The 27,061-nt window shown below is 41.7% G+C and overlaps 1 protein-coding gene across 2 annotated transcripts in view; it reads right to left on the bottom strand.

The window, feature by feature from the left end:
- Positions 1 to 1,759: 1,759 nt before the first annotated feature.
- The window catches only part of LOC135236073 (uncharacterized), a 32,020-nt gene continuing 6,718 nt past the window's right edge, over positions 1,760 to 27,061 (bottom strand). Inside the window, exons 7-8 of one of the 2 annotated variants that reach the window (XM_064302244.1) lie at positions 14,592 to 14,677; positions 1,760 to 2,907 (exon numbers count right to left, since the gene is read on the bottom strand). In XM_064302244.1, coding sequence (XP_064158314.1) covers positions 14,642 to 14,677 — 36 coding nt within the window. In that variant the 3' untranslated portion in view covers positions 1,760 to 2,907; positions 14,592 to 14,641. Of the gene's footprint in view, positions 2,908 to 11,428; positions 14,096 to 14,591; positions 14,678 to 27,061 lie in introns of those variants that run through there. The other variant, XM_064302245.1, reaches the window with a different exon arrangement.

Below are 27,061 nucleotides of genomic sequence, written 5' to 3'. Positions count from 1 at the left end.
GTTTCTGATAAAATTGCGTTAGTGCGTCGTTGAAACTGTTTTACGGTAGAAATTGTTTTTGCTTTAGACTAATTTTCCAAGCACAAGTATGTTTGTAACATCTCCACAAACACGTTTTCACCGTACAAAAATACCAAGTTGCTCGTGCGTACGAAGCACTGTCTATACTGAAAACGTGTTTTTGTTGCCATCCCAATAATGGTGTAATATTACATTTTAATAGGCTACTTTAAAAAATAATACAGTGAAGCCCGCTGTCTCCAGTTTAGTATTAACTCATTTGGTCTTAACTCACGGTGAAAATAACATACGGTTATTCTTACTATTAAATTGCGACTAACTTAGGCTAAGCCTGTTTCCGAATTTTGAGACCATTCCCTATTAAGAAATAATGTGTGAGTGTACCAGTGCTGAAAATATAAAGCCGTTGTTTTTGGCATCGTTCCAACGTATGAAACACATTTAAATATTCACGGGAAGATAAAATTACGTGTACATCAAAAGGTTAGCGTTAAAGAGTTCAAATGTAGAATATTGTTATTTGTGCACTGTAGTTCAAATATCATCTCTGCAACAGACTGACTTAGGCAGCACTGTATTTTCTGAAAAGGAAAGTTTCTATTTTGGGCTCTCTCGTGTCTGAGAACACTGTGGCCTCAGGATCCATTGTGGTTGAGCAGTTGTCGCTGCCTATAGGTACAGTATATGACCAGATTAGTGCTTCTATTTTGAGTCAATGCATTAGCTGCCTCATCTAAGATGTCCATTCATTTATTTTAATTGGATGTTAATTGAATGCTTTATCTGTATGTTTAATCTGATACAAAGTTTCATGTAATTAAAAAAAAATGTATTATTATTATTATATGTTTTTTTTCTTTTTGTGAAGCCGTCCTGTTGGAAGCACCTGCATTGGTTTGGAAAGTAAAGCTATGTATACGACAAATTTAATTATTATCCTCAAACATATTTGATGCAACTCTTAATTAAGCTGATTTAGTTGCCCAGTTAAATTGTTCCAGGGCCAAATACATGTTTGCTCACTCATAAGCAATAAAGGAGAAAAGTTGAACACCCTGTAATTTTATTAAAAGGCTCAAAAGAACAGACATAACTTGATGGAACATCTTTGCATGCATCATACTGTTACAACAAATGAACTTTCCCATATATGGTTTGTTGAAAGTGCATTTGTTCTAACAGTATGATGACAAAGAATCACTAACAAAGTGGTAAATGTTTTATGATCATACAAAAAACAATTAAAAACGAACCTTGAGCAGATAGAGTAGTGTCAGCTCAGTCAATCTTAATTCATTGAGAACTCAGGCCAAACACAAAAAGTGTACCCCCAGGAACAGTGTTAAACTATATTCAACTAACTCATCTTTTTTCTACTAACATACAACATAATAATCAAAATTTTGTCTGTAAGAACAGTGTTCTTGTATTTCTCTACACTGCACAAAACTAGGATCTAGGTGAAACACACTTATAACCAGCTTTCATAATTTGTATTATGTTTATTTTTAGTGAAGGTCCTGCCATGCTGTCTGCTGCATTAGTTAAATTTGAGGCTGTGCCTCATCTCAGTTGTCCAAGCACATTTTTTTATGTTATGTTTATGCTTTTAAACTATAAAACAGGTCTTGGTGTCAAGTTGTCTGAAAATGTGCAAATAAAATATGTTTTTCTTTCTCTCACCTGTTTTTGACTTGAGCAAGCACTGAATAAGTAAAATTACTTGGAAGCATGTTCATCATTTTACTCATGATTAATTTTAATTTGCACAGATAATAGTACAGGAATTAATAACGACAAAAAAAGTAACTATAGGGCCACAGACAAGATCGTTTGAATGAGCAGCAAATAGATCTCTTCAAGGTTTCTTGGAACAGCTTACTATCTCAATTCACAAAATTGGATCATTTTGAATGATTATTTTCTAAAGTAACATGGTTATTGGAGTTGTCAAAATAGTTGTCCGAGTACAATAAAATAGCCTACTGAAAATGAAGAAGACAATGAATTACAGGGGGCTGGTTCATTGTCATCTTTGTTGTCAAAATTGCAAGGAAAAGGTGTTGCGTTCAATCAATAGACATTATAAAGTTGTTATTGCTGAAGCACAGAGTCAGGTAATTGGCAATGAAAGATAAAAAGTGGTGCCTGCACATCACAACAAATGAGATACTAATGTTTAGCAAAAATTACTCATGAATCAGCTAGCACAAGGAAACAAGGCAGCAGGCAAACACGAGGAAGTAAACTCCAAGATTGAGCGACAAACAAGGGATGTGGGGCAAGTAAATACTCAGGCTAAAAGACACAGGTGGAAACAACGATTCAGGTAATAAGTGCAAAGTAAAACGCAAAGTCAGTCTTATGCTGCCCTCTGGCTGTGAGTAAGAACCAGGGCAACACACTTTCAGTTTGTGCGACCCTGTCAGCACACCGTGCCACAGTTTCCCTGGTAGCGCAGTCGCCGTGTATTCTTTTTTTCTGGAACTTGTGAAAATTTAAAGGGCACAAAAACATTACAGTCCTTTTGTGGATTCCCCCCTCAGTCTTTGTGTGATTTGGGCACACACAGAAGTGCTTGTGAAAGAAACCTATGGGTTTAGGAATGTGCGCAGTTCCCTGGGGTTCTATCTTTAATATATGCATTTTAAGACGGGTAATCAGTATAAAAAAGCCAGCGTTGCAGTGAGACATTTCCTCTTTTTTCTTTTCTTCCATTCAAAACACAAATTTTCAGTTGGGTTCAGGTCTGATATGGTCATTATCAAACAGCAATTTTGTAGTCAGTCAACCATTTCTTGATTGAAGTAGGCATCCACCATCATATTTTATGGTAGGTATGATATCGATTTTCAGTGGTTGCAAAATTTCAAGAAAAGCAGTAGCCTACAATAAGACAAAAAAGAAGGGCACAGATATTAGTCTGTGTTTGAAATTATATACACATAAATAACAAGCCAGAGCCACCCACCCCCAAGTTGAACTGCCCATAGTCCCCTTTTGAAGTTAGACCAAAAAATGTAGCACTTGGACCAAATCCAAACACTTTCATCTGAAAGTGTGTGTTGAACATATGTGTCAAGCTGCCTGCCTGTCACAGAAAAGAAGGGGAAGATGACCATTTTCTGGGGCAAGATGAGGGAATGGGACTGTGGGGACATGGAGGTAAAATTGTGTACTGCCAGTTCTCTTTCATTTCCGGCTGTTGCACAGCATAGTTGTAATTTATAACTAGGAACAGACCAGCTTAAATGCCCCTCTCGCTGCTGGCCCCCTCCTCTACACTGCCGAGCTGCCGGCAACATGAAAATATCATGCCACAAAATATCTGCCTGTGTCTGGCACTTAGCACAATTAAAAAAAAATATGTTGAGTATTGCTTCAGATACCACTATAGCTATTCATTTGTAGCATCGCCTTTTGGTTTTAAAATACAAAAGGAAAAGGTTTTATTATGTGTGTGAACAATCATACGTACAACCGGTTGGTTAACAGTTATTTAATGAAGTTACTTTAATGTTTGTGTGGAAAATCTGGGAAAAAAGGAAAATGTCTCTGTGAATGATGGAACCCCCTCTTTCATGCTCCATGCGGTTTCCAGAGTCTCAAGCAGTCTCCAAAAACCGTGAATAATCATATTCAGGTGGACACAGGAAGAAACTTTATCACACAACTTTTCATGGTGCTGAGGACTCCGGTCAACAAGTAATCCATCATCTGTACACAGCAAAGTTGGTGTGAGCGGTTAGGGTTAAATATATTCTGACATACCACATTTTAGTCTTACAGAGTACACTTTGGTCCCTCATGGACTCATATAAACACTGTTAAGTCTGAATCAACAGTGAGAATATTGCTGTGTATGTAGCACAAATTACAAGCACTGAACTAGAGAATGGAGCTGCAATGTTAGGAGTAGCATGATGTATGTCAATGTGCTAAACCTGTAATAATATCTGAAGGCTGCATGATGCTGTGGATCTTGCTTATGTCTGTAGAAAGTGTTTGTTCCTTTGTCGTTGGTGCTGAACATGGATACTGAACCGCAGCTGTCATTCTCTTGTGTTTGTTCTTGCTGGAAGAGGAACTCAGAACAAACCAGCTCAATCAAATCCACATTGTGTCACATATTATACCCTCCATTCCTGCAGGGTTACGATCTCACCACACGGAAAAAAGCTTTAGGTACGTGAATGAAGGTGAAAATTTTGCATTCTAAAAATAGTTCGCATTCTAAAAGACATTGGGGATGTTTTTTCCCCCTGCACTGGTTCAGTTTGAGAGCCCTACAGAGAAAGCCTAATGTTACTCAACATAGCTACGCTGTGGGGCCCTGTGAATGAGAAGAAGGTTGTAAAATGCAATTTGACACTGTTCCTGACCTGCAGTATTGTACATTTTCTTGGGTTATGGAATGGGAGCATGGACAGATCTAATCCCCCCCTTCCCTTTCCCCAGGCTGGCCCCTTCTGTTTAAGAGGAAATCCTAGGAGGCAGATGGAATGTGGAGCTGACCTTCTCCCAAATAAAAAAAAATGAACAAAGGGGCGGAGTCAGTCTCCCAGCAGCATGTAGCTTCGCAGTCCTGTCACTGCCACCATTGCTCCCAAACCATCCAAAACACGAAGGGGGTGCACGGAGGGGACAAGCTATAGCATTAAATAGACTGGGATGCCTTTCGCTATCCAAAGACTCAAGATAAAACATTTAACCCCTTCCTTTCTGGCTCTGACAGTGTGCTTTATGTCACTGGGTGCCTGTGTCTGTTGTGGCTCTGCTCACACACAAACGTGCCAAAGTGTTCAAGACATCCTTATCTTAAAAGCCTCTGAAGAGAGTTGGGGCGAACTGAACACAAAGGGAATGGAGGTAGTGGGTTTTTCGCATTTATGTGGTGGGCTCTAACTTTATGCTTGCTGAATGTTTCCCCTAAAGTAATACCATAGCTTTCTTGGTTGGCTTTTCAGACATAGAAACAGTATACCTTAAAATATGTTGATATGATATGTTATAAGTGTATGCCCAGCAATGTAAATGATCTAACAACCACCCCTTTAACACTGGATTATGTTAACAATGGCTTACTGTTCTTGCTGGTGGGTCCTTATCTTGAACTCAAACCCTCAAATCAAATTAAATAGAAAATGTTGGATGCAGGATTATCCTGGGAAAGCAAAGTATAGAATGTTGAGAAACTGAGAAAATAATGCAAAATAATATATACACCATATGCTGGAATACATGCACACAACATTTGTGCTAGACCAGACTAGTAATGGTATGCTGTATATGACTTCTACAGAGGACTGTCTGTGTCAATAAAGCCCCAAACCTAGGGGAGTTTGCATTTTTTATCCTTCTTCTTCATCTTTTTTTCCCTGCTGATTACATAATCACAAATGCTCCTGGCCCACAAACAGTATGTCTTCTCACTGGATATTTAGCTACATCAGCCAGTAAACAGAATGGATACATGCAAAATGGACATGTATAAATTTAAAATAAAAAATTTGCGGCCGCAGTATCTAGTTCATAAATTGCTTAAAAAATATAGTTTTTGCAACTGTGCAATCTTTGTGGGAAACTCATTTATATTTCTTAAATCAATTCTCTAATTTCACATGTGAACTCCACATAATATCATTACATGACTATGGATGGGTATTGTCTTCATTCCATCCAGCTGCAATATGGGCAGATTTCTGGCATTTTTAACATCTAAGAGGAGGTGTTGCATATGCCCAACTATAGTACCTCATGAATTCCAATAATAATTTATCTGGCAACAGTTTATCTTGAAATTCCGAGTAGACCAGTAGACTATCTATCTTTTCTCCTCCCCTTCTTGCTTGTAGGTTCTTAATGCCTGACACCTTCATTTTACATTTGCCTCCATATCTTCCAAGTTTTCTTCATTCGGGATGCCATAAATCACACCCCTCAAAACTGCCCTGTCTCCTGTTTTCTTAACTTTCTCAGCCACTTTATTGCATTTTTCACTCAGCTGTATGCCCTTTCCTCTCTGCTCCTTGTTTTCATACTTGATCAATAAACAGCCATTGCCTTTGCCATTACAATGTCACCAATCTTCTCCTTTAGACCACATGTCAAAACAAGATTTACCTTTCTAATACCATGGCCTTCCTTGAACTTTATAATAATCAAATTTCATTTAATATAATTTAATTCAATTATAATTTAATAACTCATCAACCTTCCTCTGAACCATCCTGGAAGACTCCCATCTTTCATTGGAGCTGTCACTGTAGCTATTATTTAACCAAGTTATTTTCCTTTACACTTTAATCCAAATATTTGTGTCCATACCCTCCTATACATTCCCGCCCTCCCTGCTCCCTACCATCACCAGTCCAGTCATAGACCAGTTTATGCAATTATGTTCACCAAATTATTATTTCTGTTATTATTTTCCAAACTCATTTGACGAGTTCATTGCTGAACCAACGTTCAAAGACCATAGTATAAAGTTATTGAAATGGTGGCACACCAAATTCAAATATAAAAAGACATTCCACCTCATAGACATCTTTTTATCTTTAGCTGTGGGTAGTATGTTTCAGTACGAAGCCTTTGTCAGAGCATCCGAAGCATGGAGCATAGATTCTCTGACGAAGGCCTCAAACCGAAATGCGTTAGCCACAGCCAAAAATAAAAAGCTGTCTATAAGGTCTGGTTTTTTTTTTTTAAACTATGATCTTTCTTTCACACTTTTTTTTTAAACTTTTATATTTCATACCTGGAATCAAGCTAGCTGCTGTTTTTGTACTTTTTCAAGAGCATTTATGTCACTCTTAAAAACCTGGACCGGATTCAAAACTGGGCACAAAACTCCAAACATTTTCCCATTGTATAAAATCAATATGGCCTCTTGCGATTCCTACCAATGCTGGTTGCTATGTATTAGAATGGGAGAAACAGCGGTTTGTGCATTTTAACTAAATAAATAAATCTTTGATACATGTGTTAATGGCGACAGGACAGGCCTCAGACCATTAAAGCAGACGATTGCTGGATTCTAGCAATGTTCTAAATGAGCTCAGCATGCCTGAAAGCCAGTGCCAAAATAACATCTGTTTGGAAGTTAACCAGGTCTGGTCGGATCTGGGAAGTGAGGAAGGACTCCTTAAAGTTCATTTTTAAATGTGCTTTGCAGACTAATGATTTGCACCTGCTATAATTATATATCATTTTAGGTTTTATTTCAAATAATTCACATAGAGTTATAGTGCAGATTGTCTGCTTTTATTGAAGGTTATGTTTATACATTTTGGTTTCACCATGTAGAAATTACTGAATTTTTTTTATTCAGTCCCCCATTTCAGGGCACCATAATGTTTGGGAGAAATGGCTTCACGGGCGTTTCTTATTATTCAAGTTTAAGCAAAAGCCTCGAAACTCATCAGACGGTGCCTCATCCTCCAGCAAGACAGTGATCCCAAACATACTGTTAAAGTAGCAAAGCCAAAAACTGGATAAATCTTGACAGGCCAAGTCATTCACCTGACCTGAATCCAATTGAATGTGTGTTTCATATGCTGAAGAGAAAACTTAACTAGCCCTCGAAACAAGCAGGAAATGAAGATGGCTGCAGTACAGGCCTGGCAGAGCCTCACCAAAGAGGATACTCAGCACCTGTCCATGGGTCAAGTATTGTCCAAGTATTTATTGTATGCAAAGGATGTGCAACAATGTACTGAACATGACTACATTCATTTACACAACATTAATATGTCCCAAACATAGTGGTGCCCTGAAATGGGGGGCTATATATAAAAAGTGGGCTACTGTACTTTCTACATGGTGAAACCAAAATGTATAAAAATACACTTAAGTCACTGAAATTTGAACACTTTTAAGGCTTACTATGCATGATTTTAAATTTTAAAATACAATTAATTAACCAAAGTAAGGCATATCTATACAATCTCTGTCTTTACAAACTATCACCAAATTTGAGCAGCTTTTCCTGTATTCGTTATTCTAAAATGTGTTTGGGATGTTTCTGGGCATGGCACTTTTTCCTTTGTGGGGAGGTTTGGGGTCAGATTTCAACAGAATGTTTGTTGCAATAGCTAGCTAGCCGCTGTAATTTCCCCAATACATTGAAGCAAAAAAACAAGCCAAGCTGATATGCAGGACTTGTTCAAGAATTAGAGTTACTGTAATCTTGGAATTTCCTTTCCTCGGTGGCTTCCACAGAAGTTTGCCAAGGGGATGAAGAGTGACACAGAGCTGGCTTGTTTTCTGTTGTACCTGTAAGTAACGTTACTGTGGTGGGGTGGTTAGGGCGTCATCTGCTGACAGAGTGGGAGCGATTTAGCTGGCCTGCAACTGCAGCTGTAGGCAATTAGAGTAATTGGCAACACTATATCTGTTCTGCCTGCAGTGGGACCGGGGCTGGAATGGGAGACTCACGTGAGAGCTATGTGCGCTGCGTGATCACTTCTCCTTTCATGTGTGTTTTGTTGTTTTGCATTGTGAGGATACACCAAATAAAATCCCATGTGCGTCCAAGACTTGCGGACTGTGTGGTTTGTGGGGAGATAAGCATCGGATCCTGTTACAGTAACCTCTAGCTATGCAGAAAGAAGTTAGCAGACATCCGTTTTTGAACGGAATGTTCGGTTTTCAAATAATTTGTATAATGTCCGGTTCATAGTCCCGACCGGACAATGAAGCCTAATGTCTGGTCCGAGTCATTGATGGGAGAAATTTACCGGCAGGTCTGTGACTCGGTCGGATACTCGAGGGTGAGTGGGCGATGTTGAAGATGGAGGAGGAGACTTATTTGATTATAAACACATGCAAAAAAACATCCTGCATAGTATGCCTTCAACTTCATTTTGACCACATGTGAACTGTTTGTGGAGTACAAACAAAAATATATTTATATATATATATATATATATATATAAGTAGTGCAGACACAGTCAGACTGTGTACATCTGTGTTCAATTATTCTGTATTGATATATTCTAAATGTTCATTACAGAGGAAGATACTGCATTTCCAAGAGAAGAAATGTAACAGCAAATTCAAACCGACACCCGCACTGATTTGAGTTTTGGGAAAACTATCGAAAATCATAGGTTGTGCAATATTCAAACAAATCCCATTTTCACCCCATTACATTTGTTAAAGTAAATAAAAAGCTTGGACTTGTCAGAGGGTTATTGACCTCCTTCATTCAGCGGCTATACAGGCTTATTATGATAACCTTAAAAAACTGGAGGAGACTCTGAATTTTCTGCAGAGAAGGCTTGAGAGTGAACACATTTACATAAGCACTGCTCATACATTTATTCATCTTCACAAACGCAGGGTTTTTTTTACAAGACCTGAATTTGTCTGAATGTTGCGCAACAGTTTTTCCATTGTTTATGCATTTATCCCCCTGGGTTGCTCGCTTTCTTTGTTGGGCTGCTGCACAGCCCTTCGCCGGAGAAACATGTGCATAAACATCTGAAGTCAAAGAACTTTAATTTAGAAGGCTTTTCATTTTTCCCTTATCGTTAGCAGCGCTCTTGAGAGCGCATGGTCACTGAACTGTGCAGGCAGTAATAACAGAAGTCCTGAGAGCACAACACATGCTGAAAGAGTAAGATCTCTAAAGTGCGGGGCTCGGGAACTGCTCCTCCCCCCACCCCCCCACCCTCCCTGGCTCAGCCCATCCCGCCTCCTCATACCCAGCCCCCCAACCCCCGGGGACCTGTGAAAGAAGAACCAGTCCTCACCAAATACAAAAAAAGACTTTGTTTAACAATGGTTTGTTTTTCATGTCCATGGATAGAACAATTATGTGAATCTGCTATGCTACCACGGAGGCAACACGGTCATTCTACAGGCATACTAAAACCTTCACATTTGGATTAGCTTGGGTAAAATTATCACAAACCATCTCAAACCAACGTTTCCAGTCAGAGGGGAAACTGTTGCTGTGAAGCTATGAAAGTTTCCACTGAAGCAACTCTATCAAATGTGGTTAATTAATCAGGTCATCCGTTGTTTTATCTGCAGATCCAACAATGTTGCATACAGCAACTTGCATTTTTAGGTTGTAAAATGTTCAGCAAAACATTTCAAACAGAATATATAATTTCACTGACTGAGTGTTAAATTGATCAAAATGCATAACTTCTTATCTAGTCCCGGTGTTATTGGTGCAATAGATGAAATAGTTTTGCTGAGTGACTTTTTTTCCAGACAATGGCCACCGTGCATCAGAGCAGACCCTCCCGCCATTATTGCTGTGTTTAACACCAAGTCCCGAAGCTTCAGCCAGTGCCTCGCTGATGCACTGTTGCATTAGCAAGGATTGAGTGAAACTATCTTCTGTAGCTTTTCAGCAGACATGTACACATAACAAGGCTGGGAAAGCCTCCCTCAGCCAAGATGTGAAGTTCTGCAAGTGAATTCAGGGCTCTGTGCAGGCCAGTCAAGTTTTTCCACACCCTTCTCTCTATGAACCTCGCTGTATGCATGGGGGGCATTGTCATGCTGAAACAGCAACGGAGTTTCCCCAAACTGTCGGGGAAGCACAGAATGGTCTAGAATGTAATCGTATGTGAAGACGATTTGTCTTCACTGGAACTAAGGGGCCGAGCATAAACCATGAAAAACAACCCCAAACCGAGGAGTGTCCAGATACCTTTGAGTCAGATAGTGTGTGAGTATCAAGAATGATCCCTTTTGAGTCTAAATTGCCCCATGGTATGAATGTGTGAGTGAGTGGTGTGTGTGCACTGCGACGGACTGGCGACCTGTCAAGGGTGCATTTCTGCCTCTCGACTAATTCGTGCTGAGAGAGGCTCCAGCACCCCCATAACCCTGGCCAGGAATAAGCGGGTTAGACAATGGATGGATGGACGGATAGCAATCCCTCTCAGTAATAAAGATAATGTCACAAGTTCTTGCAGTGTACACAAAATTCTCAGAGAGTAGAAATGCGCACGTTGTATTTTTAAGTTGCTGAAGAGAAAACTTAACTAGCCCTCGAAACAAGCAGGAAATGAAGATGGCTGCAGTACAGGCCTGGCAGAGCCTCACCGGAGAGGATACTCAGCACCTGTCCATGGGTCAAGTATTGTCCAAGTATTTATTGTATGCAAAGGATGTGCAACAATGTACTGAACATGACTACATTCATTTACATAACATTAATATGTCCCAAACATAGTGGTGCCCTGAAATGGGGGGCTATATATAAAAAGTGGGCTACTGTACTTTCTACATGGTGAAACCAAAATGTATAAAAATACACTTAAGTCACTGAAATTTGAACACTTTTAAGGCTTACTATGCATGATTTTAAATTTTAAAATACAATTGTGATGTTCTGTGTAAGGACCCACACGCAGACCAGGGAAATCCAAAAAAAACGTTGTCTTTAATCAGTCCGAGGTTCGAAGCCAGGTAGTCAGAGAGAGGACGGTGCCGAATCGAGTTTCCAAAAGAATAGTGAAAAGACAGGCAAAAAATAAAAAACCAGGAGATCAGAATGGCGAAGGTACAAAGGGACAGGCAAAAGAGAAGTCAAGGCAAAGCGAAGGTCAAACCAGAAGCAAACAAAACCAAAAGGGGCAGGCAAACTCGAAGTCGGGCAAAGGGGTGTCGCAGGAATCTCAATAAACAAAGGCTTACAAATAATCGGCACAATGAATATGATCAACGTTCTGACTCTGAGCTGGTGGAAAAGACTGACATTTATACACTGGGGAAGGTAACAATCAAGGAGGGGTTAAGTGAGTGAGGGAGGAGTAACAAACAACATCCAGGTGAAGAACATTAGGAAAACTAATTCAATGACAGGGGACTGACAAAACGCGGACTGGAATCACATAGACAACAATGATAATAGACGGCCTGGGTGAAGCAGGTAAAACACGTGCAGAGAGAGAGAGGTGCAGTCAGAGCAAGAGACAGGTGCAGGCAATTGCAGAACTCAGCGTTAGAGCAGGCTAGAAAGAAAAGGGGCGGAGCTACAGCACAGCATGGAAAAGGGGAGACTGGTTAATGTATTAGTATAGTGATCTAAACTATCAAAAACCCAAAACTAGTGTGTGTTAGTCTATTAGTAATATTCACATGTTAGTATATTAGCGAGGTTAGTACTTTACAATCTATAAGTTAGTAGGGATTAGTAGAAATTAGTAAAACTAGAAATAGGCAGGAAGTAAGTAAAGCGAGACTGGAAAGAAGGGGGGAAACCACGAAAACCCAGAACCACCCGAATAGTGAAATCACACAAGTACAGGGGAGTGAAGCAGCTCAGGGAACACAGACACAGACAGTACTGGGAAGACAAGTGACCGGGAAATACAGACTACAACAACAATTAATTAACCAAGGTAAGGCATATCTATACAATCTGTCTTTACAAACTATCACCAAATTTGAGCAGCGTTTCCAGTCAGAGGGGAAACTGTTGCTGTGAAGCTATGAAAGTTTCCACTGAAGCAACTCTATCAAATGTGGTTAATTAATCAGGTCAAGGAGTACTAGTGGGGGGCGACAACCGTACAAAACAGCCAAAGGATCAAAACCCCACAACTGTGGCTACAAACCTTTTCCTGCAAAGGTTATGATTGCCCCAGTTGTTTCAACGTGACATCGGTCATCCGTTGTTTTATCTGCAGCTCCAACAATGTTGCATACAGCAACTTGCATTTTTAGGTTGTAAAATTTTCAGCAAAACATTTCAAACAGAATATATAATTTCTCTGACTGAGTGTTAAATTGATCAAAATGCATAACTTCTTATCTAGTCCTGGTGTTATTGGTGCAACAGATGAAATAGTTTTGCTGAGTGACTTTTTTTTCATTTAAACAAACACAGAGTCATTTGTGGAGTACAATCATTTGAACTAGCACTTTTTACTTTTTTGATTTGAATTTCAGTCTCAATCAATAGATGTATGTTCAGTGAAAGATTCTTTTTTCATTAGGAACTCATGATAATCTTATTATATTTTACTAGGAAGTGAGAAATAAGCTAAATAGATACCTTTTACAAGAGAGACCGAGCCAATAACAGGGCACGGACAGCATATAAAAAAAGTTTCACATACATAGCAGAACTACTACAGAAAACCTCCTTCAAAGATTACAAAGACGAAAGAGCCGTTCAAGTCTGAAACAATTTAAACCATTTACAGCAGGGGGTTCTGTTTGTTTTCAAATTTGTTTTCAGCTGTCAGATCAAATTTCCAGACAATGGCCACCGTGCATCAGAGCAGACCCTCCCGCCATTATTGCTGTGTTTAACACCAAGTCCCGAAGCTTCAGCCAGTGCCTCACTGATGCACTGTTGCATTAGCAAGGATTGAGTGAAAACTATCTTCTGTAGCTTTTCAGCAGACATGTACACATAACAAGGCTGGGAAAGCCTCCCTCAGCCAAGATGTGAAGTTCTGCAAGTGAATTCAGGGCTCTGTGCAGGCCAGTCAAGTTTTTCCACACCCTTCTCTCTATGAACCTCGCTGTATGCATGGGGGGCATTGTCATGCTGAAACAGCAACGGAGTTTCCCCAAACTGTCGGGGAAGCACAGAATGGTCTAGAATGTAATCGTATGTGAAGACGATTTGTCTTCACTGGAACTAAGGGGCTGAGCATAAACCATGAAAAACAACCCCAAACCGAGGAGTGTCCAGATACCTTTGAGTCACATAGTGTATGAGTATCAAGAATGATCCCTTTTGAGTCTAAATTGCCCCATGGTATGAATGTGTGAGTGAGTGGTGTGTGTGCCCTGTGACTGTCCAGGGTGCATTTCTACCTCTCGACTAATTCATGCTGAGAGAGGCTCCAGCACCCCCCATAACCCTGGCCAGGAATAAGCGGGTTAGACAATGGATGGATGGACGAATAGCAATCCCTCTCAGTAATAAAGATAATGTCACAAGTTCTTGCAGTGTACACAAAATGCTCAGAGAGTAGAAATGCGCACGTTGTATTTTAAAGTTCACACACACCAAAGCTGTTTGAAGCCATGACCCTGTAATCTCCCACTCTCAGCTGCCGTGTGTATCTCTCATCCCAGCTCCCCAATGTCACTGCAGGCAGGACAGATAAAGGTGGTCAGCCACCTTAACCACACCAGCCCTCTGCAGGTGGCTACTGCGCTTTAACAGGGGAGGACAATGTTCATGACTTATGAAGTAAATAGTGCTCAGTATTTCTAAATATATTACTGTAAAATCCTGAATTTATTATACTTTTAGTCACTTTCAACAGTTTTTTCACAATTCACCATAGGGTTATCAGGAATATACTGTAATATACAATTCACATTGTGAATTTTCCATGTTTGTAACTGTAAATGTAGGCTATACAGTAAACAGATTTGATAAATTATATTGAAAATAAAATAAAAAATATTGTCATCTTACACATTTAGGTATAGCTCAGGTGTAGCTCCTGTGGCTTATCAGGTGTAGCAGCCTACTGCTACGGCAATTATGTTCGGTTCAAATATATCTCGATTAGCTGGTTTGACAAGTATGATCATGTCTTGCTGCATGAAACACAGCAATGTATAAAGTGGTATACCTGAATATTTCCGGCCTCTTCCGAACACCGCCATCAATCATGCCAGCGTCTCAGTGTTGTTCCATTTTGGCATCCTCCTCCTTCCTCTTTTTTTGGTCAGGGTGATTAAGAGATAAAAGATACAGGCTTGATCAGGCAAGCTCCAGATTAGCAAGGAGAATATGATATATTCCAAAAACCTCAAAATCAGTCGTATCATTTTTAAGTTATCCGCCTATAATAGTCACTTGATCAGTTTTGCCCAATGGTAGAGTCACTGAGTCAGAGAGGTACTGTAAAGACACCACCCCCTGAATAATTGGCTCACTGGAGCAATGGCATCCGCATTCCTGGAGGATCCTGTTGATGTTAGTGCAAAGATCATAAAACTGGCTTTACGGGCAAAAGGCTTTAGGGACCACCAGAATCTGCTAGTATGATTTCTTAAACAGTGGACACATTACACAGTTCTCTAGCTTGACTTGGCAACAATTTGAGATAGGGCAGATTTTGCGGTAGCCCAGGGTAGTTGTGATGTATAGTCGCAGCTGTAGCCTAATTGCTATGCGTGTGGAAGGGAACAACGCTAATCTCTCATTTGGTCCCAGTCAGCGATGGCGTAATTAAATAAAACATGTTCGATTTCATCAGGGCAAGTCTTTGCGTATTCTGTGGTTTGAGCTTGTCACTGACGCAAATAGTGATGGGAATTTTCAATAGCCAATGAAAATTCAGCTTGCGACAGGAATGAACAGGGGGAGAAATACAGAACCAAACACAAGATCCAACATGTGAGATGGCTGAGTGTCTGTACAATGCCAACTCTGCAAGTTACCCCAACAAAATTGACGAAGTTGCAAACTATATGCTTGTTTTGGCTTCAAAATACTGCAGAAAAAAATCAAATTTTCGAGAGATAACTGCATCCGTCTATTCACCATCTTTAGATCAGTGCTCCTCAAAGACAGTCATTGTAATGTTTGTGCAACAGAAGAGACAAAATATCTGCAAATGTCAGTTGTTAAATGTATGCTGCTCAGTCTTTTCATTGTTGCTTACGACTGGAAAAATCTGGTAATGTGTGCCCAGCTTTAATTAAACGACAAATTCTCTGCCAAGGGAACTGCTTATTTTTTCAGCCTTTTTGACCCATGTGTGGCCAATGGCACAAGACAAAGTTGTGCCCTGACAGTGTCACACACTGTATGTCTTGCTAATTAGCCACTGGCTCACATATATGCTGTTGGTGATGCAGAAAACATACATACAAACAAATATACAGTCTGCCCTGCCACGCCATTCTCCACGTCCCTCTTGGTCTTAGAGGACTACTTTATGTTTGTGCTGTTCCCTGGCACACAGCGGCAGTCAGCATTAGCCTCCACCACAGAACAGATCTGAGTGTACTGCATAAAGCAAATTCATTATATGGCCATAAAAACGCTGGTGATTCCAGAGTGCATTAGCATCTTAACAGCTACCTCCGTCTGTAGATTTGATGGCATTTGTGCTGGTGGCTCCAAAAGGACCACAGTATTCGCTTGTACTGTAAATGAGGCAGGAATAACTTTAATATGTACCGGTATCCCAGTTGCCTCGCACATACCCAGTAAGAATGTGAGAAATGCCCCTGCTTGGAGAGCTATGGAGAACACTCCCCCCCCCCCCCCTCCCCTTTTTGTTGGGGAGGATAAGCTGCTCTGTAGGGGAGCGGTCTGAGGAAGGCGGAGCCCCACCCCTTCACTGTTTTCCTTTTGGCTCAAAGCAGTACCTACTACCTACTCTAAAATTCAGATTGTGCATAGCATTGAAACATGTAGAATATAATAATAGAAAACGTAATTTGTGTAGGACCACAGTTGTTACCTTAAACATTGTCACTGGATCATACATTAAAAGACTGGTCCTCTGTACAGCATTTTGAACTGGCTGCCTTACACCACAGCCTGTTATAAATGATCCTTCATTGCTGTATCACTAGAGCTGCCTTCAGTGCATCTACTGAAACCAAAAATGTGGGAATAATGCACAAAAGTGCTTTTTTGAAGTGATTTTGACTACTTTATTCTATCAAGGTTGGTTGCGTTTGTCATGAACCCATGGCAGAGTTTCACTTTTTATTGTGAAGTGGACAATGACGCCATTTACCATCTGGATTTACGTTCTTGTATTAAGTCCTAACCCGCTGTTGAGACCTATTGTCACTCCTGGTAGCAGCTGGAAGGGTGGACAATATTATTGCTAAACCCATCAATCATATCTCATGGATATATTGCGATCTCCATTAATACAACGAAAGACAAAATGCTGTTCTTTACCATCAATGTGGAGGGATGGGGTGATTAACCCCATTGAAGTTAACCCCATTGTAGTTCTCCTCCAGCTGTCATCTTGGGCCTTGGCAACAGCAAATTTATTGCATTTTCAATTCATGACATGAATTCATGAAATTCTTAATATTTTGAGATGGGAATGACTTGTTTCTTGGTAGCTAAATATACTACATGGCCAAAAGTATGTGGATGCCTACAATCCAAAATTTCATCCAAAATTATGGGCATTAATATGGAGTTGGTCCACCTTTTGCTGCTATAACAACCTCTACTCTTCTGAGAGGGCTGTATATTCGATGTTGGAGGATTTTCCATTCAGCCAGAAGAGCATTAGTGAGGTCGGGCACTGATTGGCCTGGCTCGCAGTTGGCTTTCCGGTTGATCCCAAAGGTGTTGAATGGGGTTGAGGTTGTTACGTTCCACGTCGTGTGTGCTTTCTTCCCCCTCTGTAATACTGCAGGAGAGCCATTCATCATTCCATTCGCTGTCCCCGCTGTCAATCATCATTAACCTGGTCCCGCCTCCACCAATCACATCCCTCCTCTGGAATATAAAAGCTACGTGGCTCCTGCAGCTCGTCGTCTCTCTGTTGTTGTGATCTCTGTTCGTTTGTGCTGTGTGGTTGTAGAGATTGGAGACCTGTGAGTGTGCGCGTAAACGTTTTTCCCTGCTTGTGTATGTGTGGTTGTCTGTGTGTGGTTAAGGCCCTGGGCAGGTAAGACAGAGGCCTCTGTACATTGGTGCCACACGCAGGAAGAAAACTTGTATAGACACATTAGTAAACGGGTGGTTGCCAACTATGTATTTTTGGTTTGTAAGAGTAGCTAGATAGTCTTATTTTTCTTAGATAGTTAGATTATATTTTGTTCTAGCGCTGTTTGGTTTTGTTTATTTCATTACTTTGGCTACATCCATGTCCCTTGGCCTTGTGACCTAGTTGTGTCTTGTTTTGTGTAATTGTACAAATGTAAATATCACCTCACTTGCACTTATAATAATAATAATAACACCTTTAAAATCACCTGCAACTTTGTCTGCCCTGATTATTTATACCTCACGTGCACAACACCTTTTCACCCGGACACTTTATTTATATATATATATGTTACGTACTCCCTCCTACCCCTAGACCCTAAGAGAGACGTAACAAATTGGGGGCTCGTCCGGGATCGCGCGTATTCCGTGTAAATAATCGTGTGTTTGCAGTGTACTTTGTTGCATCGGTGGGTTGTGTAGCTCTACGGTGGTGTATTGTTGGTGTATTGTGTGTGTATTTGCTGCTGTGCATAGTGAAGGAAATAAAAATGGCATCGTTTGATTTAGGTGAGTTTATTGCAGAACCTTCGGTTATTGTTTTCGACCACTGTCGTAAAGCAGACTTGTTAGCAATTGCGAATCACTTTGGTGTTTTGGTTTCGAGAAATCTTCTTAAAAGGGAGATTAAGTCCGTGGTATGGGACAAGCTGGTGGAGTTGGGAGTCTTTACCTTGCCTGTCCTGTTACCTCCCAGCCAGCTTGACGTGTCGTCCGTGGAGTCTGGGAAAGATCCCGATCCACCGCTGAGTGCTGGTGGTTCCGCCGGAACGGAGGTGAAGGCGGAGAATCCTCCGGCTACCTTGCCAAGGTTCGAGGCTTTCTCGCCGAGCTCCTCTGGGTCGAGGGTTGATGCACGGCTGAAGGTCCGTTTGGCCCGTCTTCAACTGGAGGCCCAGGAGAGGGCTCGAGAGTCCCAGGAAAGGGCTCAGAAACTTGAGTTTGAGCATAGGCTAGCCATACGTACGCTAGAAATTGAGGCGGAGACTAAACTAAATCTGCGTAAGTTGGAGTTGGAGAACGCCGCTACGCAATCTGTTACAGCCCCCGCCTCGGGTATGCCCGCACCATTTGCTGACCACTATGATGTGCGGAGACACGTAGCAATTCCCCCATTTCGAGAGACCGAGGTGGACGCTTATTTTAGTACTTTTGAGCGCCTTGCCACTGTGCTTAACTGGCCAAAAGATATTTGGACCACCTTGCTGCAGTGCAAATTAACCGGTAAAGCGCAGGATGCAGTGGCTACCTTATCGCTTGCCGACAGTTTAAATTATGAGGTGGTGAAGGCTGCGGTGCTCCGTGCGTATGAGTTGGTGCCGGAGGCTTACAGACAACAATTTAGAAACTACCAGAAAGCCCCGTCCCAGTCCTTTGTTGAGTTCGCTAGGGAGAAGGGAACCCTTTTCGATAAGTGGTGTGTTGCTAGCAAAGCAACAGAGTATAGTTCGCTCCGGGAGTTAATTTTATTGGAGGAGTTCAAAAAGTGCACGCCAGAGCGTTGTGTAGTTTACTTGAATGAGCAAAAAGTTGCTTCCTTAAACGAGGCGGCAATCTTTGCCGATGAGTTTACCCTCACACACAAAAGTGTGTTTGTGACGTCCCGTGGGAAAACTGCTGATGCTGCTCTACCTGTTGCGTCATTAGTTAAACCCCCTAGATCTCCCCCTTCACGCTTTAAGGAACAGCGGGAGTGTTTCTACTGCCACAAAAGGGGCCATGTTATAGCGGACTGTTTTCTAGCTAAAAAGAAAACTTCCGACATCCCAAAACCTACCGGTTTTGTTAGAACCGTATCCAAACAGTCCCCCAGTACCCATGAAAAAGGTAACGTTGGCTACGGGCCATTCATATTTGAGGGCTTTGTGTCTTTGGTTGGGGAACCGAATGTCCAAAAGGCAGTTCGAGTTTTAAGAGACACTGGGGCATCCCAGTCCTTCTTGTTGGCGGAGATCTTGCCTTTATCAGATGCGTCCTCTTGCGATGCGGACATTATAGTTCAGGGAATCGAGATGGGCTTTATTAGTGTTCCGTTGCATCAAGTACAAATTCATTCTGATTTAATTTCTGGCTGTTTTAACGTAGCCGTGCGTTCTGCTCTACCAGTTCTAGGGATAGACCTCATTATGGGGAACGATATCGCGGGTGGTAAAGTGCACCCTGTACTGGAGATTTTGAAATACCCCGAGACGCACGCTGCGCCAGAGATCTCGAAATCTCCCCCTGATATTTTCCCTGCCTGTGTGCTTACCCGAGCACAAGCACGAAAATGGGGCGAGCAGGTGAATTTGTCGGACTCCCTCCTTGCCACTTCATTCGCTAGCGATGTTCCAGTCCCTGAGTGCCAGACTAAAAAGGTGAAGGAGAAAGCAGTGTCCGTGGACATGCCTTCGATTAAGCTGCCAGTCACACGCGAACAGCTTATTATCGCTCAGAAATCGGATCCATCTCTTACCCATTGTTTTAAATCAGCTATCACTACTGAAGCTGCGAAAGACAAGCCGGTAGCGTATTTCATGGAAAAGGGCCTGTTGATGAGGAAATGGGCGTTACCCGTTGCAGCTGGCATGGATTGGGGTGTGGTGACCCAAGTAGTTGTACCCATACCTTATCGCCAGCAGGTGTTATCGTTGGCACACGAGAGCCCTTGGTCTGGTCACCTGGGTGTAACCAAAACGTATAACAGGGTGTTGCAACATTTTTTTTGGCCCAAGTTAAAAACCACCGTTACTCTGTACTGTCGAACCTGCCATAGTTGTCAGGTTACAGGCAAGCCAAATCAAGTAATTCCTCCCGCTCCCCTTTGTCCTATTCCTGTTATGGGCGAACCTTTCACTCATGTGATAGCCGATTGTGTGGGCCCGTTACCGCGAAGCAGAACCGGAAACAAATTTCTGCTTACCATCATGTGTGCAGCTACACGATTTCCGGAGGCTATTCCTCTCCGTGCAATTACTGCAAAAGCAGTTGTGAGGGCTTTAACTAAGTTCTTCTCTACCTTTGGTTTCCCGAAGACTCTCCAAACCGATCAGGGATCTAATTTTCTTTCAAAGATTTTTAAACAGGTTTTAGGTTCCCTGGCAATTAAGCACAAGGTCTCTTCCGCATATCATCCCGAATCGCAAGGTGCGCTAGAACGCTGGCATCAGACTTTTAAATCGGTGCTACGCAAATACTGTCTGGAGACAGGAAACAGCTGGGATGAGGGAGTACCTTTTGCATTGTTTGCACTACGAGAAACTGTGCAGGAGTCACTTGGTTTTAGCCCAGCTGAACTGGTTTTTGGGCACACAGTGCGAGGTCCCCTTCAAGTTCTTAAAGAACAAATACTGTCTGACGACTGCTCTGCTAAGTCCACCAATGTGTTGGACTATGTTTGTCAATTTCGAGAGCGCTTACATCGGGCTTGCTCTCTTGCCAAAGAAGCGCTTGCCACCTCTCAAAGCGCTATGAAAAAGCGTTATGACCGGAAGGCTGTTGCGCGCTCATTTGGTGTCGGAGATCAGGTGCTGGTCTTAATGCCCGTTCAAGGTTCTGCGCTGTCTGCTCGCTTCTCAGGTCCTTACACTGTGGAGGAGAAGCTAAGTGACACTGACTACGTCATTCGTACTCCTGACCGCAGACGTCAGTCCCGTATGTGTCATGTAAACATGATCAAGTTGTATCATGCTAGAGCTCCAAAGTCGGAGGAGAGTAATGTTTTGCCAGTTTCGGCTATAAGTTCCGTGTCCACGGTGGTTTCTTTTGATCCGGCTGGGGATGAGGATGGTCTGCTTCTCAGAAACGCGCCACAGCAGTGCGCTAGACTACTGAATTCAGAGGTGCTAGCAGACCTGTTTTCTCATCTGGCCCACTTGCCCGAAGAGCAACGATCTGATGTTACGCAGTTAATAACAGAATATCCAATGCTCTTTAATGACACCCCTACTCAAACACAAGTCATACGGCATGACATAGACGTGAATAATTCTGCGCCCATCCGACAGCATCCGTACCGAATCAATGCTGCCAAACGTGCGGCCATGAAAAAAGAGGTACAATATCTTTTAACCAACCAGTTAGCCAGTCCTAGTTCAAGTCCCTGGAGTTCGCCGTGTTTGTTGGTGCCCAAGCCAGATGGTAGTCCCAGGTTCTGTACGGATTTTCGTAAAGTCAATGCAGTTACGGTACCCGACTCCTACCCTCTCCCGCGGATGGAGGACTGCATTGACAACATTGGCTCCGCTCGGTATGTGAGCAAACTTGACTTGTTGAAAGGTTATTGGCAAGTTCCTTTAACCTCCCGTGCTTCTGACATCTCTGCCTTTGTCACCCCTGACGATTTTCTTCAGTACAACGTCTTAGCTTTTGGTATGCGGAATGCTCCGGCCACCTTTCAAAGATTGGTGAATATCGTATTATCTGGTGTTCCGAACTGCAACGCATATCTCGATGACCTCGTTGTATATACCAGCACTTGGTCAGAACATATACACATCCTCAGAATGGTGTTTGACAGATTGGCATCGGCTTCGTTAACTGTCAACCTTGCCAAATGTGAGTTTGGGAAAGCCACAGTTACCTACTTAGGTAAGCAGGTTGGCCAGGGTAGGGTAAGGCCTGTAAATGCTAAAATTATGGCCATTACCGGTTTTCCAGCACCTACGACCAAACGAGAATTGCGTAGATTCATTGGAATGGCAGGATACTACCGTAGTTTCTGCAGGAACTTTTCCTCGGTCATAGCTCCCCTGACTAGTTTGCTCAGCTCTACACGACAGTTTATCTGGAACCCCGATTGTCAACATGCCTTTGAAAGCGTCAAAGCTTTATTGTGCAGTGCTCCTGTGCTCGCCGCTCCGGAGTTCGCGATACCGTTTAAATTGGAGGTAGACGCGAGCGCCTTGGGAGCTGGCGCTGTGTTAATTCAAGAAAGTGCAGATGGAATTGATCACCCCATCTGTTTCTTTTCGAGAAAGTTCACCAAGGCTCAGCTAAATTACTCCACCATCGAGAAAGAAGCATTGGCCTTACTGTTGGCGTTACAACATTTCGAAGTATACGTTGGATCCAGCTCTGTTCCTGTCGTGGTATATACGGACCATAACCCATTAGTTTTCTTGTCAAGAATGTATAACCAGAACCAGCGATTAATGCGCTGGTCCCTCATAATTCAAAACTACAACTTGGACATAAAACATAAAAAAGGTACCGACAATGTAATGGCAGACGCATTGTCTCGTATATAAAGTAGCCTTTTTAGAACGAAAATGATATACTGCAAATGTACATATGAACAAACTTAACTAATAAGTTCGTTCTTGTTGGTGGGCGTGTTACGTTCCACGTCGTGTGTGCTTTCTTCCCCCTCTGTAATACTGCAGGAGAGCCATTCATCATTCCATTCGCTGTCCCCGCTGTCAATCATCATTAACCTGGTCCCGCCTCCACCAATCACATCCCTCCTCTGGAATATAAAAGCTACGTGGCTCCTGCAGCTCGTCGTCTCTCTGTTGTGATCTCTGTTCGTTTGTGCTGTGTGGTTGTAGAGATTGGAGACCTGTGAGTGTGCGCGTAAACGTTTTTCCCTGCTTGTGTATGTGTGGTTGTCTGTGTGTGGTTAAGGCCCTGGGCAGGTAAGACAGAGGCCTCTGTACATTGGTGCCACACGCAGGAAGAAAACTTGTATAGACACATTAGTAAACGGGTGGTTGCCAACTATGTATTTTTGGTTTGTAAGAGTAGCTAGATAGTCTTATTTTTCTTAGATAGTTAGATTATATTTTGTTCTAGCGCTGTTTGGTTTTGTTTATTTCATTACTTTGGCTACATCCATGTCCCTTGGCCTTGTGACCTAGTTGTGTCTTGTTTTGTGTAATTGTACAAATGTAAATATCACCTCACTTGCACTTATAATAATAATAATAACACCTTTAAAATCACCTGCAACTTTGTCTGCCCTGATTATTTATACCTCACGTGCACAACACCTTTTCACCCGGACACTTTATTTATATATATATATGTTACGTACTCCCTCCTACCCCTAGACCCTAAGAGAGACGTAACAGAGGTCAGGGCTTTGTGCAGGCCAGTCAAGTCCTTCCACATGTTTCTCGACAAAACCATTTCAATACGGACCTCACTGTATGCCTGGGGGCATTGTCATACTGAAACAGGAAAGGGCCTTCCTGAAACTTTTGGGGAAACACAGAATCGTCTAGAATGTGATTGCATGCTGTAGCACTGGATGTCAGGACGTCTGCCTGAGTTTCCGTTGTGTTTTCCTTTTTTTGTTTTTTGTATGTATGCATGAGTGTGTGTGTGCGCACATGGTGTTTGCTTTTGTTTCAGGTTCCTGGTTCCCACCCACGCTCCGCCCCCCATTCCTGCCTGTCTGCCTCAGCCGAATTATTCAATCAAGCCTCTGCCGCCGTCCCCACCTGCAACTCATCTGTTACTCATTTTCTCTAGCTATATATTCTGTTAGCTCTGTTAGTCTGTGCCAGATCATGCCTTTGTGTGACTTAGTGCCGTTCAAGCCTTTTTCTATTCCTAGTAGATACTTCCCGGTTTTTTACTTTTATGCATTTAGCCTGACTCCTCTGAGTACTGTTGCTTCGTTTTTTTGAATCCTTGCCTGTCTTGCTGTTACTGCTTCTGTTCCAGTTGTGTGCGTTTGCCGGCCTGGAAAATTTTGACTGTCTTTGGATTTTTGACCTTAGCTTGGATTGTGGTTTACGAGACTGTTTGCTGATTCTGTTGCTTCTTTGTTTGATAATAAACTGCCAAGGTTTTCCATGATTTTTCGGGTCTGCCTTTGAGTCCTACCCCAGAGCCGGACACTGGAACTAAGGGGCCTAGCCCAAACCATGAAAAACATACTAAGGTGTGTACCAGATACTCTTGGTCATGTTGTGTATGTGACACTTCCATGTGTATGTTTCCGGGCAATTGGCTGATCGCCCCTTTCATGTCAGCACATAGATAGCTTGAGTAGGGAATCTTGGGTTGACAGAGAAAGTTTATAAACAGTTTTGTTATTATCTGTGATTGTCATGGTTAGGATTTGGCCGGTTAACTTGGATTTGGTTTAGTTCCAGCTTCTTATCATCCAGTTTCGTTTTTACAACACGCAAACAGGACAAGTATGTATCAACATATTTTTTCGGAACATATTTTCTTCGGAACATTTTTTTTTTTACCCTATCGGGAAATCTTAGCGCAAGTAAAATGTGATACTATAGTAACCAAAAAAAGTCAGTATCCATACCTTTTAAGGAGGTTGAACGTTCTGCCTGCAATGTAATCACAATGGGCATTCCACATAAAACAAAAAAAGGCATCAGTTTAGAGCTCAGTTTAACTGGTCATTCAGGAAATATGCTAAATCTGAGTAGATAAAGCCATTAAACTGTTCAAAAAATGCACTGCCAGTTCAGCAATGTTACTTTTTTACTTCAGAAGTCCAAAATTATTATGCTAATTTTGACTCTGCATGTGCATCCGATGTTTTTATTGGTTGATGTACCTAAATGTTTAATGGGAAGACATATTATTTGTGGGGATAGGCAATCAGGCAGGGAAAAGAAGAAGTAAAATCCCCTAAATTTGGGGCTTTATTGTGTGGACGTGTGAAGTTGTTTGTGAATTCTGTCTATTGAAATGGGGTCAGAAGGTATATAAATTAATATTTTTAAGGGCTGAGAGTCTGTGGTCATTGCGGTTATTTCTGTAGGGAACCCTGAAAAGTTTGAAACTCTCTTTGTTGTATAGGTATGGGGCACACCACCAATGATGGGCGAAAATGAACAAACTAATCTTTTTGAATGACTCTTTTTAGTGTCCAGTATGTACCGGGTCAGCCTGTCAAACGTCCGAGTGCAGAATGAATGAATCAGACTCTCCCTGCATTTTTCCACTCAAAACTGCTGCCTGCTACGGTAGGTGCAGCACTCAAAGCATAGCAAGTGGAACAACCAATGAATGAGCGAGATCGAATGAACCGTTCTCTCAAACTATAGGACATCACTGAACGAGCGAGTTGAATCGAACTTGACTTGAGACAGACAGCCTGCACTCACTGAACAAGATTGAATGAACTGCTCTCTCAAACTATAGGACATCACTGAACGAGCGAGTTGAATCGAACTTGACTTGAGACAGGTAGCCTGCACTCACTGAACAAGATCGAATGAACCGTTCTCTCGAACTAGGACATCTGCTACTTGCCCAGGAAGAACAAATTTATGTAGTCAAGTCACATTTCTGTAATATCGTATTGAGCTTACATAGCCTACCTACATACAAGTAGGATGCAATGTATTAAAATTAATATTTTATCTTTATTTGTAAAGTAAACTTATACATGATGAATGGTAATGCATTGAAGAGAAGTTTGGTGGGGCATGCACCACTAGTTGTTGAACGTGCATGTACTACAACGGAGTGTCACGGAGGAACTGACGCCTTTTTTTAGAAAAAGTATCAAAACTTGGTTTGAAAGGTTCGATACATCTACATGTATCAACTTGAAGAAACCGATACTGTGAAAAGAATCGATCCGCCCTGTAAGAACTCATTATGTAAAAACACTGTATTATGTAATAACTCGACAAAATGTAATACATTTTCGCTTCATTATGTAATAACACACACATTTTGTAATAATCTGCCGCATTTTGTAATACACAGCTTGAATGCAATATGTAATAAATTTCCTCGCATTTTGTAATAAATTATTACATATTGCCTTAGTCTAAATAGCCACATTAAAGCAGTAACAAGACCAGCTTTTTATCACACGTATCTTACAAATACAGCCAAACTCAGGGACTTCATGTCAAAAGCCGACCAGGAAAAACTCATTCACGCTTTTATTTCTAGCAGGGTTGACTACTGCAATGGTGTTTTGACAGGGCTCCCCAAAAAGACCATCAAAAAGATTCAGCTTATTCAAAATGCAGCTGCTAGAGTTCTTACAGGAACCAAAAGGTCAGGCCACATCACCTCGATTCTTAAGTCACTACACTGGCTTTCTGTCAGCCACAGAATTGAATATAAGGCAATGCTGCTTGTTTATAAATCAATACATGGAGTGGGACCAAATACATTACAGACATGTTTAAGGAGGACACTCCTGCCAGGCCTCTCAGGTCAAGTGGGAGTGGGCTGCTAGTAGTGCCCAGTGCCAGGGCTAAACTTGCTGCGCATCTCTGAAACAGACTCCCTGTCGATCTTAAAAGTAGCCTAATCCTCAAAAATATTGAATCAGGACTCAAAACCACACTGTTCATGGATGCTTTTAGTTAAGTTGAGTTATTCGAGTTCTTTAAAAAATGTTAAACTAATTTTAAATCTTGTTTT

The sequence above is a fragment of the Anguilla rostrata genome, chromosome 12, assembly GCF_018555375.3.
Source record: "Anguilla rostrata isolate EN2019 chromosome 12, ASM1855537v3, whole genome shotgun sequence".
NCBI classification, from domain to species: Eukaryota; Metazoa; Chordata; class Actinopteri; order Anguilliformes; family Anguillidae; genus Anguilla; species Anguilla rostrata.
Note: the sequence above shows the minus strand (reverse complement) of the source record. Positions and strands in the feature narration are given on the sequence as shown.